The sequence below is a fragment of the Tyto alba genome, unplaced genomic scaffold (assembly GCF_018691265.1).
Source record: "Tyto alba isolate M040663 unplaced genomic scaffold, T.alba_DEE_v4.0 Super-Scaffold_48, whole genome shotgun sequence".
Classification (NCBI taxonomy): Eukaryota; Metazoa; Chordata; class Aves; order Strigiformes; family Tytonidae; genus Tyto; species Tyto alba.
The window spans coordinates 17,235,192-17,252,871 of record NW_024881324.1 but is presented as its reverse complement, the minus strand read 5'-3'; the positions used below and the strand labels follow the sequence as shown (position 1 = coordinate 17,252,871).

Sequence of the window (17,680 nt, the reverse complement as noted above, 5' to 3'; positions counted from 1 at the left end):
ATATCTTTTTAGGAGAAAGGATCTTTTATGGCTTGAAATAAATTATTTGTATAGGTATTTGCCCTGAGGATACATAATATTGGGTGTGTTTATGTAGGTATATGGAACACATGTATAGTGTTTTGGGGGTATTTTTTGTGCATTAGGAAGAAGGCGATACTTAAATGTCATCAAAATATACATAAATATGTATTACCTAATGTGAAAAACAATGCCATTTTCCTTTTAAAACAGACTCACCAAATGGAGCAAAAACTTTTGTGCTGATTGATTTGTGTTTGATGGTATTAATGGTGTTGATTATGATATAAACTGAAGGCGTTGATTGATGCTATAGGGATACAGAGCATGGGAAGAGACAGGGAAGAGTGCAATGTTGTTAATATTCTGAAATAGAAATCGTGCAAAATTATAGTATTAGCAGTTTCATTTTAAGTGCTTTAGATTTCTGAATGCTGTAGCCTTGCTCTGTGTAACCTCAAGCAATACATGCAGTTGAATTTGTTTATTACTAGTCAGGATTTTGCTGTTTGGATCTATTTAATTTGGAGCAGAATCACGTGCTATGAATAATGCCAAGAGTAAACACGTAATTCTCTTTGCTAGCTACCTATCAACTGCCTACTTATTATTTTAATAATTGGTCTCTATATCATTACTGTGTTAGGAGACAAAAATGTGACCACAGCAACCCCAGAATAGCGAGTTCCACTTATAAATACAAACAAATAATAGGACACAACAGGCAGCTTATTTTTGGATAATTGGAGGTTGATGGCTCAGAGTGTACATCCCAAGGTCTATTGACTTTGATCTTTGCAGAGGTTCAGTAACCGCTGTAACAGCAAGTAGGGTGTTCTATTCACAACAGAAAACAGAACTTGGTCTGCAAGGTGGATGGAAAGCCATCTTATCCACCAAATTGCCAGGTATCATAACCAGCAATGTGACATTAGTGGGAGCTAAACTGCAATTTACAGCTGTCTTGCATAACCTAAAGCCACTTCATAAATGAGATTAACTATGATGTTTAAATCAGTGTTATAGAGTGAGGTAGAGAAAGGAAGTTATTTCATTCTAGAGAATATTCACGGCCTGCAATTTCAGTTTTTTGGAATTTAATTACCACAGCTATAAAAGTACATTTTCAGTACAACTTTGTTACAAATACACATGCTAGCAAGACACTTCTGTCTAATGTATTCCATTTAAACAGACAAAAAAGTTAACACTTAGCCTTAAGCTATCAAAATATATGGGATCTCACTCTCATTATACAGTTTTGATACTGCGGTTTCATAGTTTCATATGGAGGTGAATTTAGCATTGTTAGAAAAGGGCTCTGAGGTACCACCTGCCCGGGCCCGTGGCTCCCCTGACCCTGCCCACGGCCCGGACCCCATGTCAGCCCCCGGGGCCATCAGCCCCTGCCCAGCCGTGGGTCCTGTTGAGCCAGGCCCACCCACAGGCCCACGTCCCCATCCTGCCCTGGCCGTGGCCTGTCCCCACGGAGGTGCCCGATGCCCAGGGCTGGGGCTGCCCCCGTGCCCCCCGGCTGCCCAGCTCCTGGCTGGAGTGGTGGGATGGGACCTGGCTGCCAGGTCCTGCCATCCCTCACCTCTGTTCAAACACGGTGACACTGCTTCTTTTGTAATTTCGAATGACATTTTGGAGTATAGCCCGTGACTTTACAATGCAATAATGAATTGTACAACGTAATGCCAACTGGACCTGATGTTTTCATGCCATTTCAGTTTATAATCTTATTGCCAAAGCACAATAAAGACACCCTTAAATTCTTCCAACGTACTTTGCTGAAGTAACTCCTATTGGTGTAGCATGGGCCCAACTCAATTTTTAAAACCCTGGTAAAAATTTCCTGGAGTATTGTTTTAAAGTGAAGCAATACTATCTATTGGACATGAACACAAATGCTGCAGATATATTCACTCAGGGGAAAAAAAAAATAGAGCTCACCGGTACAAATACTTTGAGCACAGTTTTCACTTATCTTTTTGTCATGCTGAAGACAACCCATTGCGTAAGGTTTTCAGAGGGCTCTGTCAGCAAGGATGTGAAGGAGATTACTCCTGATTGTGGCTACTCTGAAAAAAAAAAGAGCACCCTCCTTTTAAAGTAATTATGTATGTGACAACAAGCAGAATTTCAAATATAGGCAGCTAATGCTGCAGTCTTGCATGCACTTTAAATGCCTCTTCCTGGAGGCATGAAAACTTCCCTGTTCTCAGGCAGCCATTTTTGAATATTATGGGCCAGGACATTTTGAGGCTGGACAGTTTTTATCTGACTGTAATTCATTAAAAGTGAACCAGATGGTTCACTTAACAGTGGTATTAAAGTAAAATGAGTAAAACTATGCCTAAGGCATAGTAAAATCTTTAATTTGTCATTCATCCTCAGCCTTAACCAGTGATTGATGGATGATTTCACAGTGTTCAGATTAGATTCTGAATGAGTCAATTTACTATAATATTAATACAGCGCAATTGCTGATGCATTTACTTTTTATTGCATGGACTTACTTCAGAATTTTACTTACCTTTGAGGTATTGCTCAGTTCAGTCACCAATTTAAATGAATGCGGTTGAGTAACACTGAGTTTGTATGGAAATAAAAAAAAAATCTACCTTTGGCTAATGTAACTTTGTATTGAGGAATGGTAATACGATGCAGCCTAGCTGACACAAACACTGTGTCCCAAGATGTTCTATTCTATCCCATGACTATCTGCCATGATCCATTTATCTGTCCCATTACCAACTTTAGGCAGAGAATAACAGACACTCTTTTGCGACACATGTTAGCACACAGAGTGAAGATATAATATCTTGTATGGGCTAGGATTAGTCCTACTAAAAGCATCTGTAGTATAATTTATACACATATCTCATCACAGCAAATTTCCTTTGCAATGAGGTGCCTGGGTAGTGAAAAATAACTTCAACTTAAAAGGAAAAGGGGTGGGGGTGGGGGTTTGAGTGTTGTTATTACTACTCATTCATTCTAATAACCTATCAATGGTGTAAGTTTTATATACAAAACCACCAGCTGTATTTTTAAGTGGATCTTGCCTCCAGGCCCTTCTTTTGGCCTCAACTTGCACCATTTATTTCTCCTTTTATTTTATTCCATATTTATTTTTTTTAATCCTGTTTACAGTATTCGTTTCCCCCCTCATATAGGTCACATAGACAAAATATTGCTTCCAAGGTAAACTGACACTTAAGAAAAAGTAAAGCAGATGATTGTCTTTGACTGGATAAAACCTTTCTACCAAGCAAACAGAAAAGGACAGATAAAGTAATCTAAAATAATAAATCATTTTTTCATGTTTTCCTCACAAGGAAATGTTACAAATTTATCATCTATGAGAAACTTTTCTAGAGATCTGTTTGTTTTTCTTAATATAAAAAAAAAAAATCTGAAAAGAAGAGAACAAAATCCAACCTATTTTGGTTCAGCTATTAAGCAATTGAAGCTGGTGTCGTGATATAGGCCTAGGTAACATTTATTTTCAAAACTTAGTTCTTTTGCTGAAGGGCTAGAGATTGACCCTTTGGTGAAGATCACCTCATTCTCAATGTCAATGAGTCATTACACTGAGATATACTTTGTCTTGATATCCAAAGTCACAGTCAAACTTACACAGGTGGATTAATTGTGGAAGAGGAGTGGGAATTTCATAAACTATGGGCTTGAAAAAAATCACTCAAGTTTGCATTTTTAGCTCTTTAGGTGGTCTGGGCTAGGTAAACAGTATTACGGAAGACAATTCCCGGTGGTTCCAACACCTTTTCTAGCTTGACCTTTTTTTCTACCTTGTTCATAGAAACCAGGTTTAATTAAAATTATGATAAAAATTAGTTTGGGAGTTCAGTAACAAGTCTCACAACAGCACTATTTCATGATTCATATGAATTAATGATAGTTTGTTACCAGGGGCTGGTTTTGTCCCAGTATGGTACAGACAAAGTAAAAGAGGCTCTCAAGGCAAACAGAAATTGAATTTTTGATGTGAAACAATCATAAAAAATACAGTTTTAAAGACAGAATTCTTTTCTTGCCTTTTCTGTTGCAAGTTGCCTTTGAGAAAAATTATACTCAAATATCCTATTGAAATTACTTCCCGCAGTAGACTTCTAGTCTGACTACTTAACAAGCAGGTCTAACAAATATTCATCAGAGGCTGAGTTTATACCTAGTAAATCATATAATTCATCTAAGCTGTATGGCTGAGCGTATTGGCCAACTGAATGGGACTCAGGAGATCTGAACTTTATTCCAGGTTCCAAGACTAGCTTTCTGAGAAACTTCAAGTTTTCATGCTTTATTATCAAAAAGACAGAGCAAACAGTATTGACTGCTTTTGTGAAGTCTTTTGAAATCAGCTTACGAAAAATGCTGCATACAAGCTACTTATTGGTATTCTTATTATCAAGAGAAAGGGTTCTGTGCAAAATTATATGAAATGCCTATTTTCTCCTTGAAGGAGAAAATTAAGAGTGCCTCAGCATGTCTGCTAACGATTAACCATGCTACAGTTCCAATATTTTGTATTATTGGACACTTCTTGTATGTGTGGTGAGAGTTTTGACCTGAAAGGCAGACTTGTTGCATGGAACATGGTTTCTGTAGGGAACACAGGCATAAGCACACATTGTAGAGCACTGTGACACTAAGTGGGTTGTCAGTAGGCTGCCAGCATAACACTGATCTGAGCAGAAAGTTGGAGGACCCCAAAAACATTCACCTTCCAGCATGGCAGGGGCATAGCCAGGCATTCATAAAGTCCATACAAAGATTTTCTATATTCTTTCAACATACAAATCTTTCTCTTCTACAAAGCATACCACCCAGCAATGTTAAGTACTTTGCCACATATTCAACTAGGTAATTTTGTTCTGACTTGTATGCAGGAAAAGAAAAGCAAAGAGCTCGTTGAGAAAGTCCAGCTCTCCTGACTCATAAACATGTCTTTTCTATGAAATCAAGGGTTTCCAGGAATCTGCTCCCCAATAGATTAGGTTTTTTCCCATTAATTTTTTCACCTATGCCCTGACTTTAGAAGCCATTTAATATTTCATTTTTAAAATTTTTATATTCCCTAATGTAACAATAAAATAAATTGTCGTTGATTAGCCTTGATTTTAAAGCCAGGGGTATAAGTAAGCCTTTTTCAAAGGAACAGCCATGAGAGTATGATTTAACTGACCTTGTGTGTAATTTAACCTTATGTGTGTGCTAAGCAGCATTTCAAGAGACGTCTAAATCTTCTGGGAAAAAAAGGTGATGGTTTGGGCAGCTTATGCTTTGTATGTCAATTACCATCATTCTTATATTTCCTCAGCCCCCACCATATTTCAGATTGGTCCATGTCCCTTTGGACAAGGCAGCTGATCTCTTCACTGCCAGTGCTATAATGGTCTAGTACGCCTGCCTGCCTCTGCTCTGTTTGCCACATCTGTGAATGCATGTGTTTATCCGTTATTCGTGCATCTATTTAGTATGTTATTATGCTGTGCACTGTGTAGTATATTACATAATATCCATGGGGCATAAGAGCAGAGCACCCAGAATTTAAACTCAAGAAATGACTGGCCTGGCTACTTTTTAATTCTTTGCTTACTGCAATTCCTGATTCCAATGTTTTTCCACTGTAGGATCTCACTGTCCTACATATTCCTAGAATTTCACCTAAGCCACTAACATCTAGATCTGATTGATGTATGCTTAACTTGTGAAAGTGGTCTGCTGCTTCAGTTCATGGTTTTCCTTGGGCAATTTCGTACAATATTGCAGACCATTTCAATTCTGGCATCAAGACACAACTTTATCAATTCACGGCTTCTACTGTGGTATCATCTCATTTCCCAAAAGCAGTGTACAGCCTATTGGCTGGGCATTAATGATAGTAAAGCATGTATCATGGTATCAGTTGAAGTATCTAGAATTATGTTCCAATTATTTATTTTCCTTTCTTTTTTTTTATTCCCATTTCACCACCAGCTGCATTCAGACCAGGATAAAGGAGATGGATCACTTAAGTACATCCTTTCTGGAGATGGAGCAGGAGACCTCTTCATTATCAATGAAAACACTGGTGACATCCAGGCCACAAAGAGACTAGACAGAGAAGAAAAGCCTGTATACATACTCCGTGCCCAGGCTATAAACAGAAGGACTGGAAGACCCGTGGAACCAGAATCTGAGTTCATCATTAAGATCCATGATATCAATGACAATGAGCCCATGTTTACAAAGGATGTTTACAATGCTAGCATTCCTGAAATGTCAGATGTTGGTAGGTGCTAACCAATAATTTATTTCAGTGTCTGGTCTGGGTTCTTTCTGTGGAGTTAATGAAGGGCCCAAAGTTTACAGGCACTGAATACAAACATCCACTGTTTGAGTCTGGAGTAAAAGCACCTCAGCCATTTAGAAAAAAAAAATAACTCCAGGAAAATAGTGACAACAGTATCCTGGAATCAGAGGTGTCAGCTGAGTGAAATCCACTCCCTCTGTTGTACCACAAAAAATGCAAATTAATACAATCTAATTTAGCTCACAGTGAAAGTGAGCTGAGCTAAGTAAGCTGTGTTACACGACACCTGTAAAGAGTTTAATAGGCTTTGTTAACATGATTTAGTAGCAGTGTAATAATATGACAATCCATGGTCACTTAAGTGTGTCCATACCACCCCTAGATCTGTTCAGCAACCTTTTTTTAGTCCAGGAAGGTAAAAAAAAAGAGAAGTACAGGTGCAGAAGTGGTTGTACACACTTCAGGAGTGAAAACTGTCACCCGAGTCAGATCATCACTGATTCTGAGACATGCCATTAAATTCCTGTGACCTTTGTTGCTCTTTTCATGCAAAAGACAAGAGCTTTAAAGTCTACTGAAGTCTTTTTATTGATTTAAAATATATCAAGCTGTAAGAATCAATCAATAAAAGAAAAGAAAATAACTCTCTTGAAATATGATTTTAAGATTGGATCTTTTCCAGAGAAGTTGACAGGTTTTGATTCTTTGTGTCTGATTCTTAGGGAGGTCATTTTGATTTCTTTGTCAGACAGTAGTGGATGGTTGAACTGCAAGAAGCTCATTTCTAATCTGAAATAGTATCCAGGGAGAGAAGCATTAATTAATCATAATTAAGAACAAGATTAAAATAAATCTCAAGCAATATGAAAATAAAGACTTTGGGGCATACTCTCTCCTCTCATTTATGGGACTCATCACACAGGTTGAAACTTCATCTGGTAAAAAGAGAACCTAATATTCACATTTTAATATGTGAAGTGAATATTTTATTTACAAATCTGTATTAAATACCAATACCTAAGCTCATTTTCTCATGTTTGTTAACACTTTGTCTAGGATTCAACACCACTTCTTTCTCTAGAAGACATGTGAAAAAACAATTTTACATTCCTATGTCAAACACCTTATGAGCATAAGTAAATTTGCAAAAGTATATTCTTGATCTGGATTCAAATTCTGAATGCTTTCAGTATCTGGGGAAGGGGTGCATTTCTGGTTTCTTCGTGAGCAATGTGATGAAGGAGCTACATATATAATCAATAACTGTGTATTTCAAATGAACTGAGAATAAACCAACTATCATTTTGGTTTTGTATCTATGTCTTTTACGAGCAGAGAAACTTCTATGAAATAAGAGTATCTCTAAATTTTTGCCACAAGTTTGACCTGAACATTAACTATGCTTTTTCTACATTATAAACTTTCTTGGCCATGAAAAAACCTGTGCATTTTTATTTTCTTTTATTTATCATTACAGGTACATTTGTTGTGCAAGTCACTGCAACTGATGCTGATGATCCTACATATGGGAACAGTGCTAAAGTTGTCTACAGTATTCTCCAGGGACAACCATATTTCTCTGTCGAATCTGAGACAGGTCAGGGGACCTTATCTGTCATTCTGTGACAATGTCTGTAATTCAGAATGACATGCTAAGCCAAGCTAGGACATACTAGACAAAAACTTCAAAGAGATTACATTTTACTCAGTGTGAAATCTGACAAACTTAATAGAGCGATACATCTGTAAACATGATGCCTGTATTATATTAATCTTACCAGAAAAGTCTAATAAATACAATTAGTACTGTATGTGAACTAATTTTCAATAATTTTTAACAAGCAGTGGGTACCAAGACTGCCATGGATTTTTAAATTAAACCAAGTAGGCTGACTTATAGACAAAAACAAGAAACAGGTGGGTGTGGAAAAGAAGTGCTTAATCCTCATACATCTTCATAATGGCTAAATTAAGACTGAGGGTTTGTTCAGGTGTTTTTTGTTTTTTTTTTTTCTCCTGCTTCTTCAAAACTTGTTTAAAGTAATTATAATTTCTGTACATCTGCAACATATCACTTTAATGATAATTTTATGAAAGAAATCTTAATTAAGAATAATGATAGAAGATGTAAAATTGGCTGTTGTGCTGCACTGGAAGATTGCAAATAGAATCCCAAACTTCGGAGTTCTGTTTTTGGAAGATGTTTAAATTATACACAGTGACTGGAATTTTTATGGTCTGAATAACAGATAGCTTTGGAACCTGTGCATGTAAAACATAGAATTCTGGCTTACTGAATCTTCTGTACTATTGACTATCCATCTATATAGATAGTCTCTTCCCAAGATTTATAACAAAATTCGCCAACAAGAAACAAAGGATCTCAAGAAACTGCTTAAATGGGAACATCCACTGTGATAGGTTGCTGGAAGCTAGAGAAATCAGCTCCTCAGCATCCTTACAGGAAAGGAATTGATTATCCCAGACAATTAGTCAGGTTCTAGCATTGTTTCTTAAATAAATCTTAGAGACTCAGGCAAGGAAAATGAGGGAGAGATTAGATTACTGAAAGAAAAACATGAGGTGGAAAAATGTACATAATTCTGAAAAGAGGGAGAGCCAAGATCAAAGGGAACTTCCCTTCAAGCATAAGGCATTAGATAATTCAAGCAAGGATTTTTGCACTGATGCACTCATTCTGACTTGGACAGTACACTGTGTGCTCTTCTATCTAGAGTTATAATAAGGATAATGTATCTGGGAGTTCACCAGTAATAAACCTCTAGCAAGAGGGCTGTATGGGGCACAGAGGGGAAGCAAGGTAAACCACAGGCTTAATCTTCTTGCTGTCTAAATCAATTGCAAAACTTCTAGACTGAAATAAATATGTGTTGAAGCTGCTGTGAATTTTGCCATGGATTTCAGTACTTGAATTTCACCCCTTTTGCCTAGAGAGGAGTCAGTTCTTAGCCTTAAAAGACCCAGTGAGAGTGCAAACATTCTGCTTCATGGTAAATCCGAGTGATTGAATTTCAATAGGAGTTGGCCTCATAACTGATATTTGTGCCTCTGAAGAAGGAAATAACTGGCAAAAACATTTCAGTCAATGTATAAATAGAAATATATATACTTGGGCACGCTTGAATGCTCATAATTTTCTTAATTAATTTCTCTTTTCCCATTTAATGTTGTTGTACTGCCTTTTTAATTATGTCTTGCTGAAGTTAGCTTTTTTTTTCCCCACCCCCCCCCATGTCCGTCAAAATAAAAATATTGACAGAACAGGCGAGAAAAGATGGAGCACATTATAATGGACAAAGAGCCATTTTCCAGTTCAGCGAGAGACTTTAGCATGGAACTGAAAGGGGGGGTATATAGTTATGCAAAATAACACTGCTCACAAATAAGTAGAACATCTTTCTGGGGATGCTACTACTATTGTGTCTGTCACATAACCAGCAGCCTGAGATATGATATGACAAGTCTGTAATTTAATGTGCCATCTCATAACAGTAAATATTTGTACTGGGCAAAGTTTACTTATTACATACAGATTGTTTTGTTCTTTAGGTTGTGGGATTTTTTTAATAAGAACTTCCATCAAAGTCAGTACCTTACATGTGTATTCCCCCTCCTTAATTTTCATGTTTTCAGGCATTATTAAAACTGCTTTGTTAAACATGGACCGTGAAAACAGGGAGCAGTACCAAGTGGTCATCCAGGCTAAGGACATGGGAGGCCAGATGGGCGGATTATCGGGAACCACCACCGTGAACATTACACTGACTGACGTAAATGACAACCCACCTCGCTTCCCCCAGAGTATGGAAAATTTACTTACTGTGTCTTTACATTAAAACAGACAAAAATTGATTTGTTTTTTTTTTTTTTTTTTTCACCTCAGATATTTTTTCTGCTGTCGTGAATGTACTGAGTGTCAGACTTCCTTTAAGAAAGAGACCACACAAGCAAGCAATAGCATCATGCTAAGGTTAATTGCAATAAATGGGAAACATATCTTTAATATTTTTACTCCAGTCACAGTAGATAGTTTGAGAGGTGAATTAATGTACAGAAACATTATTTTTTCTACCCATTAAATAGCTTTAACTGATATAATCTATATTTCTTGATCAATATTATTTCTGTTATACCTTGTGGTTGACCACATTTTAAGATATCTGTTCTAATCTAACATATTTGAGTTTTGAAATGTATTTATTTAAGTACGTAAAATGATCCCAAGAGCAATTCTATCAAAATGAATACTTACACCCAGGAAGCATTTGCCTCAATGGATTTTCCTATATTCCTTGCATACAGAAACAAAAGCACGCACATAAATATACCAGATATTTCTGCCTCTTTTCCTTCCCCTGTCTCAGATAATTTGGTGGATATCTGTGTGATATTTAAGGAAATCAGCTGAGCCAGATCTCTTAGAAAGTAATTTTTATTAATGACCATTCATGGCCATAAAAGATTCAAAGTGATTCAAAGTGATTTCATCCACTTCTTTATCCCTCTCTTTCCTTCTCTCTTTATTTATTTTTTTCCTTCTTTCTCTCTCTTTCTTTTTTTTGCTTTGTCTAACCACTGTTCTGTGTGTGATGTGTGTATCACCACAGTGTCAGTGTGTGTCAAAGTCAAGAGCAGCTGTTAGAGAAAATAATTGCAGATACTATCAGACAAATCAGCAAGCTTTGGCAGTTAAGTCACAGGGAAAGTTATTGGAAGCAACTTGTCATTTAAGTTCAAAGTCTGTTCTTAGCTATGGGCAAAGTGTTTCCATTTAAATTAGAGCCACTTAGGAGAAAATATAGCACTCTGCTTCCAATGAGTTAATTACATATCTCTGGACATAAGTGTCTTCCACATAAAAGCCAAAGATACAGCTTCATAATGCCAACATTCCCCAAGTAGAGTTTTTTTCTGAGGAGAATTCAATATAGCACGTTATTAATAGGCATTTGGGCTGGATTTGGTTTTAGTGTTACTAAGCTGCATTGGCCTCTGGCTGTTCTTAATATTTGCCTTTTGGCCTCAAGACATTTTTGATATACAATTTTTATATGGCCAACAGAGACCCTGATAACATCTAGAAAGGGACATATGTTGCTAAAGATACACGTACGTAGGAAAAAAAAAATGCCCATCCTTCATAGGAGGAAATAGAGGAATAAGTTACTTTTATCCAGATAAAAGTAAGGCAGAATCTGAAGGCTGTTGCCCCAGGAAGGCCTGAAGACACAGTGATTTGCTAATTCATCTGTGCTTGCCCAGCATGGACAGTGGGCTGAGAGACAGTATCCAAAGTACCATGAGACTCTCTGACAAAATTTCCTTCTCTGTCTGCTGCAGGCACGTACCAGTTCAGAGCTCCTGAGTCTATGCCACCTGACTCACCAGTTGGCAGGATAAAAGCTAATGATGCTGATGTGGATGAAAATGCAGAGATTGAATACAGCATCACTGAGGGGGATGGATATGACATGTTTGGAATTACCACAGACAAGGACACACAGGAAGGAATTATAACTGTCAAAAAGGTACACATTTTAACACATTTAATCCCAGCCTCTGAAATGCCAGTCAAAACTTTATTTGTTTTATTAGCACATATATGTTCCCCATTTTTAGTGCAACATGTGTTGTTTATTAATTTGAATGCTTCCTATTAGAAATCTCTACATTACCTATGCAAAGTTTCTTTTACACAAGTAATTGTGGTCCTTCCTCTTATACTCTACTAAACCAATGTGCATACTTTGAAGGACCTGAGAAAGTAAATAACCTAGGGAGTGGGATAGGACTGAGAAAAAATTCTGCAGTCTGAACATATCCGCAGAATAACTCAAGGAGGCACCACCATCCAACTGATTTTCTCCGTGATGCTTACAGGATTTGCTCACTTACTAGAAGATGCTGCATTAAGACTACAGAAATAATCCGTGTCACATTGCCTATTTTGCATTATCAGAAGGTGTAGAATTGTATATCTATGATGTATTAAAGTACATAGACAAATTTCTTTTGACTCACATTTTGTAAAAGTGTAATTAGTAAATCCATCAGCATGCTTTTGTTTTAGGAAAAAAAATGACAGTGCCTTGCTGGATCACAATGGACATCACCTACTAGGTTGCACATTGGCTGTCAGAAAAGGTTTAAGAAATATTGTTTACAGTGGTTTATCAAGCAAGCTTGATAAGGTTACAGATATCATCCTCCATCAGTTCAAGTTCAGTCATCACTGGATAGATTTTGTGTAGGTTTTCCAGACATGCACTTGTGTGTTGATATCAGTATGACACCTGTCATTACTTGTTTTTTAGGCGATGCCTTCCAGGGCCTGATTATGATATCAGTCTAACTCTGTTTGCATTTCTGTCTGTCGTTAACAGCAGCTGTGAATCTTCTAAAACATAATGGAAAAATGGGGTGACTACTCTCTCCCCATATTTCTCTAAGTACTGTAACAAAGAGTCACTAAATGCTTCTTCTTCATGCTTTTAACAGAGTGTGATATAGTCATAGCCTATCATAAAATCATGTTTTCCTTGATGGGTGGTCCTGGGTGTCCAGACACTAGATGTCACAGTGTTTCATTTCAGTGACAGAATGCCAATATTTAAACAAGCAGCTCCTAGAACATCTTCCCTTACTTTAGTGTGTGGTGTTTAGGGGCAAGCAAAAGATAAGAAAACATTGGAATGCCAAAAATGACAGAATAAAAGGCATGAAGAGTTAAGACTATTTGAGAATGAAAGAGTAATTGATATTTAGGAGTTCCAGGCATAGAATTCCCTGAAAAAGTGTTTCTCTCTATACCGTGTCATCAGTGGCATAGAGCTCTGTCTTTCTCCTTTCTGCTGGCATTTTAATTCCAGTTCAGCCTCCTGTTAGCTAGCACAGGCTTCTCCATGACATCCCCCCCATTCATTTGGCTCATCTGGCTGCAAGCCACAGCAATCCTCACAGACATCTGAAACTTTTTTTTCTCTTCCCAGGCATTGGATTTCGAAAATAAAAGCCTGTATATTCTGAAAGTGGAAGCTACCAATACTCATGTGGACCCTCGATTCCTCTACCTGGGGCCATTCAAGGACTCAGCTACAGTCAGAATTCAGGTGGAGGATGTAGACGAACCCCCCGTGTTCAGCAGACCAGCATACATAATGGAAGTGAAAGAAGATGTTCCAGTAAACAGTGTAATAGGAACAGTAACTGCTCAGGATCCAGATGCTGCAAAGAACCCTGTCAAGTAAGCATAGACTATTTCAGCTTGTGTGGAAATTTTTTACAGCTTTAATTTTGCATTTTTCATGTCAGCATACAAAAAAAAAAAAAAAAAAAAAGATCACTTGTAACAATTAAATTGTTCAGGTATGCTTAAATATGGAGTATTGTAGATGGTAAATGATCTCTCACACTTGAGTATATCTAGGTATGTGTGATTGTGTTTGCATGGCCCTTGCATCTTGAGTTACATCCTATCCTCTTCAGTAACTAATGTTTGTAGTTATCTCTACTATGGAAGAATTTACAGCAAAAAGAGCACTAAGAAGGAATTAGTGTTATCTTTCCACCCTTAAGATTTTCCAGTGCAGTGTGGTGCACCCTCTTGGCTCTATGACAGGGGGTGATTCAGCAGCCCTTTCTTCTCCCATCCATCCAGACCTGCTTAACAGAGGTTACACATCCAAGTAGAAACACCTTAAAAGCAGCTCATGTGCACGCACAGACTCTGATCTCACTTGTATCAGTGTAAGCTTAGTAAGATAAGAATCAGTCTCACAGACTTCATAAATTACGCTTGCCATGAATCAGTAAACTGTCTTAGACGAAGTGGAGGTAACATTAAGGTTGGAGTTGCTAAAGCTAAGACTTCGTTGTTTGTAAATTAACAAGTACGCTGTTTCAGTACATTGGAAAACATACTGGAGCACTTAAAGCATATTGGATACAGTACAGAAGAACTTTCAAATAGTTGTGTGCTTTAATTAAAGTTCATTGCTACTGACAAGGCGGTAAGAGGAGGAAATTAAATATACAGCAATATTAAATCCAGGTCAATTTTCAGCATGTCACTAGGTTCAGCACCTTGGAAGTGCAATAGTGGTCTTAAGATCAAAATAGAACAATGCAGGTTTAATAAAAATCCAATCCATCAATACTTTGCACTTCTGCAAACAACTATCTTTCACCAAGATATCTTGCAATGTTTATGAAGCATGAGTAAGTTTTAAGCTCTCAGCTCGTCTTGTGAGAAGGGTAAATATTATCATCTTATTTTCCTAGATGGAGAAACTAAATCTAAAATGTTTCTGACGGAATCACTCTCTGTCTTCAGTTTACATGCAATATCCTGCACATTAATTCTTGTTCACGACTAAGCCTTCTAATTTTAATTAAGGTTTGCTTTCATTTATATCATGACATGCAACAATTATATGGAGTTCTGGTCCAGCAGACTATAGTAACTTCAAGAGCAACATAATGTTTTACTGACTTTAGTGAAGCCCAGGGACAGAATGAACACCTTCTATAGCATATCTTCATGGGCATGCTAGCATGAAGACAAAAAAATTGATTGGGGTGACATCCAGACCCCTGGCAGTCTTCATATGAACCTGCTTTTTTATACCTAACGGCACTGGAGAGTGAGGGGAGTGCTTCTGTACTTACTTCTGCTTCCCTGTAGTGATAACTACAACCATTTGCATTTTGCACCAGCACCAGCTCCTAATTATAAGTGATTTACAGTGGGTAGGGATTATGCTGTTCATTGTTCAGTACTGCCTACTGGCTCTTTTCATTAATTGAATGTGTGTGCTAAAACTTAACTATCTTTCCAAGGGCATTTGTTTAATACAGTATAGGTACTTTGCATATTGAAGTATCAGAGAATTATTGAGCAAAATTTAGCAGAGGTGTCAAAATTGATAGAGTACAGTACAGAAGAAAACTTGTCTCCTTTATACTCTAATAGCATGCAACAAGGTGAAAGGAGAAAAAAAAAAACAAAATGAGGAAGAGGTTAGAGTAATAGTAATAGAAATAAACATTGCAAGAAGAAACATGAAAATCAGAAAGAAGGGAAGGAAATCAGCAGAGAGCAGTAGCTTGAGAGATGTTAGCTTGCAATAAATGTAATTTTATGGTGCTAATATCTTGGGTATCTCCTAGAATTTAGGGGCATAGGTTGAGTCTGCATCTTTTTGACAGGGTGATTTTTTTTTTTTCCATCATGCAATAGAGATGCTAAATCCGATTTTCACTCTGAGCTTCAGGGAAGATGCAATTAGACTGTATATATATGACTTGTCACTTGCTTGTCAATTTTTCTTGACAGTTAAAAATAAAATCTTTAGACACTTGATATTACAATGAAAACCTTCCATTTTCTCCTTTACTCGAGTGAAGATTTGTCTCTTTAAGCAGAGCCCAAACTCTGTTAGATGAAAGCCACTTTGATCTTCCATTAAAGGAAACCTTCACAATATCATTATGAAAATGCATTATGAAAAATTCACACACACATCCCTTCCTGACCCACAAATCTTCCTGTCTCACGGTTACATTAAACAGCAAGCTGCTGAACATCAGAAGACAATGAAGCAATAGCAAAATATGAAGCAGATATCTGCCCTGGTTGTAAGACTGCATAATTGTTCATGACCTGTGTCTTAGTAGAGCAACATTTCATCAGTCCAGCCTTTACAAATAAGCTTTGCTGTGACATGACTTTAAGAAAATACAAAAAAACACCAATGGATGTTTGGCTACATTTGAATATGAATCCATGCGTGGTGACATTAATACACTCCTGAGTAACACTCCACTGTCCAGCTGTGTTATTAAAAAAAGGTTTGCAATCTACTTGTGTTTGATCTAAATAGAAATACTATGAACTGCTGCATACTGAAAAAAAAAATAATGCTTCAACTGGCACTGCTATATTGTATATCAGATCTTTTTAAATTGCTAGTTGAGTTTTTTTGCTATAGTAACTCAGAGGCATAATGAAGTTCATCAGTCACTGGAACTGTCTCCCTGCTGTGATTTGATTTACTAAAGTATCCCAGATGAAAATGATCTGCAAACAAATGTAAGGCTTAATTCTGTTTGTGTATTTTACTGGCAATATATTTGCATGTGCTAGATTCTCTCTTTCACCCTCCACTTCTTCCTGTTATATACAAGGAAAGACTGGAATCTAGATAAATACCTTTTAACTTTCTAGCTTGTCAGTGCCTCAAGGTTTGAAAGGAATGAAGTCCTGAAATCTGAAAAATACACACCAGTAATTTCATTAAATAAATGTAAAAGTGAGTTTGATGTTGTCTGCTTAATTCTTACTAGGTTATGATCCATAAATCAGAATCACCACCAATTCAACATAATTAACAGTCCTTGATCAAAAGAGACTGGATTATACAAACTGAGATACAGAAGTGACAGTCTAGCTTATTAAAATCATCCTTCTAGACCAGGGTTAATGGTATAATTAGAAAATACTTTAACTGCATTGACCTTGTAAGTTTCTTCTTTTGGAGATGAAGAAATAAAATTAATATTTCATTAAGAAGTTGTTCTCTGTTTGGTTTGGGGGTTTTGGATTTTTTTTTTGAGTTTGACTTTCCACTGTACAAATGACTGAATATACATACAGTTTTACAAGGACTTCCACTTTAAAATTCTTCATATATTGTAGAAAAAGTCCTCAAGGATACAGCTCTGGTAACTTCAGAAAAAATCCAGAACAATTTTTTTTTTTTTTTTTTTTCATCCAGATACTGTACCCGAGATTGAATTTGGGAAATCTTACAAAGTAAAGACAGTGATTACAATATTCAAAGGCATTAAAATGTGCTAATGCAGTAAAATATTTTAAGTCCATTCATAATATGAAGCATGAGTGAAAGTATAACTGAAGAAAAAAAGCCTATGAACAGACAACTTATGCCTAAAGCTAGTTGCTTACTTAAATATCGTGTTGAATAAAACCCTGAAACATATTACAGTTGGCTGGAACAGCAAATCTATGGAAAATCCTGCTATTTCATTTCAAATAATAATGCAAAATCCAGATTTACTGCAAAATGGGAATACCAAAGTGTTTCAGCTGAAAGATATGAAAACGAGCTGCAGAATATCTGGAAAATAATTGATTTCACAAAATACCAACATAATATCATATAAAAGCCTGAATGAATTAAAGTTAAAATAAAATGTTTACCGTATCAAATACTTACTTTATCAAAATATAAGATAGTCAGACTGGTTTGTATAAACTTGCTTCCATCAAACACTTCAGCTAAGTCGACAAATTCA

General features: G+C 36.7%; 1 protein-coding gene across 1 annotated transcript in view; it reads left to right on the top strand.

Annotated features, from left to right (window-relative positions):
• CDH6 (cadherin 6) overlaps nt 1–17,680 on the top strand; it is a 108,095-nt gene that overhangs the window by 71,881 nt on the left and 18,534 nt on the right. Inside the window, exons 3-7 of the mRNA XM_032991919.2 lie at nt 6,028–6,322; nt 7,821–7,940; nt 9,998–10,165; nt 11,705–11,892; nt 13,354–13,607. Coding sequence (XP_032847810.1) covers nt 6,028–6,322; nt 7,821–7,940; nt 9,998–10,165; nt 11,705–11,892; nt 13,354–13,607 — 1,025 coding nt within the window. The remainder of the gene's footprint in view (nt 1–6,027; nt 6,323–7,820; nt 7,941–9,997; nt 10,166–11,704; nt 11,893–13,353; nt 13,608–17,680) is intronic.